The 4,230-nt window shown below is 39.6% G+C and overlaps 1 protein-coding gene across 7 annotated transcripts in view; it reads right to left on the reverse strand.

Moving 5' to 3' along the window:
* Positions 1-348: 348 nt before the first annotated feature.
* The window catches only part of LOC111863076 (claspin), a 22,730-nt gene continuing 18,848 nt past the window's right edge, over positions 349-4,230 (reverse strand). For 5 of the 7 annotated variants that reach the window (XM_023849057.2, XM_033750917.1, XM_033750915.1 and 2 more), the window contains exons 16-17: positions 3,130-3,306; positions 350-2,569 (exon numbers count right to left, since the gene is read on the reverse strand). In XM_023849057.2, coding sequence (XP_023704825.1) covers positions 2,462-2,569; positions 3,130-3,306 — 285 coding nt within the window. In that variant the 3' untranslated portion in view covers positions 350-2,461. Of the gene's footprint in view, positions 2,570-3,129; positions 3,307-4,230 lie in introns of all 7 variants that reach the window. The other 2 variants (XM_033750918.1, XM_033750913.1) reach the window with 2 other exon arrangements.

The raw sequence follows: 4,230 nt of genomic DNA on the forward strand, positions 1-4,230 counted from the left end.
AAGCACCATTTTGAGTAGGCCCTAAAAATAGCCATAAAGTTGACAGATGTTTTTCAGTTACATATTACAGTGACTATGCAGATCCACTCCCCCATACATCTTCATAGCGTAGTGCTTAATTAGTTATGCACAGGGACAACTTTACCTTTTTTTTATGCATAAGTATTAGGTATTTATTTAGTCATTAGCCAGATAGTACGAACTAGACAACTTCTGTGTACACTTGAGGTTTTGCAGTAGTGTATGAAGATTAGTTTTCTGGGATGTGACAGAGCAGTTTGAAATAAATTACAGTATCAACATTTCAGAGCAGACTGCCTCCATCTTCATGGTAAAAGAGGCGGTATGATGTCCCATTATTAAAAAAAAAGGAGGGGGTTAATCTTAATGAACAAATTCTCTCCACATTTACTTCAAATTCAGTATCTGTAAAATTACCTTTCTGAACAGAGCTATGATAACTCAGTTGATATAGCAATGGGCTGGACAGCCTGGGTTCAATTCCTGGAAGGGGCAAGACATTTTTCTCTGCCCCATAGAGTCCAGACCAGCTCAGAGGCCCACCCAGACCCATAGCCAATGGTTACTGGGGGCTCCTTCTGTAGGGATAATGCAGCTGAAGCATGAAGCTGACCACTCACCTCCTTGCAGTTCTGAGGTTATGAATGGTATAGCATTTGTCTGTCAACATTAACCTTTAATTTCAAGGCAGTGAGATGGAAGATAACTGCTATACTTTTGTGAACTAGAAAATTCTCATGAGCTATACCTGCATTCCCTCATGCCTTCATGGCATGATGCCTAATTAATTAAGGATGGGGATAGTTATACCGTTTTACATTTACATATCTCTCTGATCGTATGTGAAGAGCTGTTTTAAAGAAGTGGCTATTTCATACTGTTGGACAGTCTACCAAAGAATTTACTTCCTGCAGCTACATAAGTCAACACTGCATCTGTATAAGTCAGTCCTTCTATTGCCTGCACATATCCATTTCCCCATTAGATATCTGTAACACGTTGATTGGTACTGAATCAGTGCTGTCAAGTTTGTGGAGCCAAAGTGAAACAAGGGGGCTGAGAATGTAACTGAAAATCTGAATGTGGTCATCATGGCACAGTGACATGTAGCTGCAGATGGAAACAAGAATATGTTTACCATTCAGTTTCCTTCATTTGTGGAATTTGGCAAATGCTGTGTCCTGTTACCATGTTCACTTTCCAGAATAACTTTCTGAATCCTTAAATCATGCTCTCCAGCTGTACTGGGAGAGTAACATTCTGTCTGAAGCCTCAACTTGTCCACAGTGCCCCATATTTGCCTTGTTTCCCCAGCACAGCAGCAATATCATGGTTCAGTCTTCCCACAAGAATAACATCAGGTTAGTCATAGGGCTGGTATCCTAATATGGACATCAGCTCCCCCTCCTGGGCCCCCACAAGACTTGCAGGAACATGCATCACAAAGAGTGATGAGATTATAATTTCCAGGGTTTACTTGCTGAATATTAAGTCACCCATTCCCTTAAACCTGTAGGCAAAACCACAAGAAATGTATTAAAACACAGAATCTTTAAAATTAAGAACTACATAAAAATTCACTGCAAACTTTTATTACATTTTGCATTATTTAGGTTGGTGGACAGCAACATGATTTGACTTGCAGCAACAGTGATTTCTGTAGTTGGCAGGATGTGAGGAAGGAAACTAGGCATCAACATACATCATCCCCTGTTCCCATTTTCAGTATTACTTCCTGGCTTAAGGCAGTGCACTGAAACAAACGTGCCAAGTACATAAACATTTCTTGACACAAAACATCTGAAAAACTATGACATAAAAACAGCTATAGAAATCATCTAAAAAAGGATTTATTGTGTAGTCCAAAAATGTCCATTTCTAAAAACACAGCAAAAACATTTTGATATAGGATATAAAGTGAGAAGTGGAAATAATTACACAAAGAGGACATTTGTTCATTTGTACGTACTGCTAAAACATTTCAACCATGAGGTCACTAAGAACTGAATATTTGAGACTACATTGAATTTCAGTGGGAAACCCTCTGGGAAAGAAAAGATGGCCAGATAAAATTAAAACTGAATATGAATTGGGTTCAGACAACCAATGTAAACATGCACATCAGCCTCACTGGTACCCATAAAATACTGCTATGAACAAACCAGTCATGTTGGGAAACACATCAAAATTAAATTTCCCTACCATCAATAATTTGCAGACACAATGCAATGCTGCCTTCCACCTCAAAAGTGAATTTACGTATAGCTCGTTTCTCACCAAGAAATATGAATTACATGGAGAGCTGTAGATGTGAATATGATGGCAAAACTGTGCCAGTGGCCATGGAATGGCATCATTACCCATATGTCAAATAAACCATCTATGTAGAAATATACCAACAACAACACATTATGTACAGAGTGTCCAATGCACATCCACCTCAGGTGAGAAGGTCCAGTAGTCTACGTCCTCGTACATTCTCATCTGAGATGCGCAGTCTCTTCACAATAGGTGGAGTCACACCCAGGTCCTCCTTCCGCTTCTTCATCTATAATATGTGACATGCACTTTTCAGTCATTTGAATAACACTACACCACTTCTCCCCCACAAAACTTAATCATTTCACTCATTACGAACAAAGATACTAAAACTGATCAAAAGCCAATGCCATTTCTTGGCTCTCTTGTGAGGAAGCATCTTTATTTCCATTCAGAAAACTTCAAAAAATGTATTTTTTAATATTGTAGAATCACCCAACCCAACAGGGTCACTACACCATATAAAATACTAGACTGTGAAAGGGTTAAATATGGCTAGCAGTTGGGAAGGCTGGTGAGAAGTCGATACAATGAAATGGAACATGTAAATATGGTAATGACAAAGTCACTGTGTAATGACTTGTCCTTCACTTCCATATTCATTTGCAGCCTACACCAAATTCCTCCCAACAATAGTCATCAACTTAACTACATTATATTGGAACAAAAAAATCCATTGTTGTTACTGAAGCTTTTGCAATGATCACATAAACAGCAGACTTTATCCTGCTGTAGCCCCAACCTAAGGTCTCAGGATAAAGACATGCCTTGACAGTATGAGCAACCTACCTGTAAAGGCACAGCATCAGCACTACACTCCTCAACTTTCTCTGGACTCAGGGTTGCAAACACAAAGTTACGGGAGTTTTTGGGCCCCACAACAGGACCACCTGTGGAGCTTCGGGTCAATTCTGCGATTCTTGCTAATGCATTCCTACTTCGAGCCAGGAAGGACCCACGCTGTGTCTACAGAAAACATAAATATAGTTCTGTAATTTGTTAGCTCAAAGAAATATGAAGTGACATCTATTCTGTAATCCCGTCAGGCGTGACTCTATAAAGATGTGATAACTGTAATTTCATTATATGAATACTTACTTATGGAGATGAGCCCTTCTTGAGAAGCCAAATCTGCAGCTACTGAAGAATTTCCCAGAATTTTATGTAACCTGAATGTTCATTACCATGTTCACAAGAGCCATCCATTGGTCCCTATTCTGAGCCAGATCAATCCAATCCATACTATCCCATCCTATCTCTCTAAGATCCATTTTAATATTGTCCATCCACCTATGCCTTGGTCATCCCAGTGGTCTCTTTCCTTCTGGCTTTACCACCAATATCCTATATGCATTCCTTTTCTCCCCCATTCGTGCTACATGTCCTGCCCACCTTATCCTCCTTGACTTGACCATTCTAATTATACTTGGAGAAGAGTAAAAGTTATGAAGCTCCTCATTATGCAGCTTTCTCCAACCTCCTGTCACTTCATCCCTCTTCGGTCCAAATATTCTCAACACCCTGTTCTCAAATACCCTCAGTCTATGTTCCTCCCTTAATGTCAGAGACCAAGTTTCACACCCATACAGAACCACAGGCAAAATTGTAGTTTTGTATATTCTAATTTTTATGTTTTTGGACAGCAGACAAGAAGACAAAAAAAGGTTCTGGACTGAATGGTAGCAAGCATTACCCGAGTTCAATCTCCTCTTAATTTCCCCCTTAATCAGGTTTTGAGTTGTTATTCTGGTTCCCAAATATCTGAACTGTGCCACATTTTCAAAACATCTGTTTTCTACCGCTATGTCATGATTTTGCCCTGCATTTTGGTGATGAGAGAGCAACATATACTTAGTTTTCTCTGTGTTTATTTCCAGGGGCGGCCCGCGT

This window comes from Cryptotermes secundus, unplaced genomic scaffold, assembly GCF_002891405.2.
Source record: "Cryptotermes secundus unplaced genomic scaffold, Csec_1.0 scaffold1777, whole genome shotgun sequence".
Classification (NCBI taxonomy): Eukaryota; Metazoa; Arthropoda; class Insecta; order Blattodea; family Kalotermitidae; genus Cryptotermes; species Cryptotermes secundus.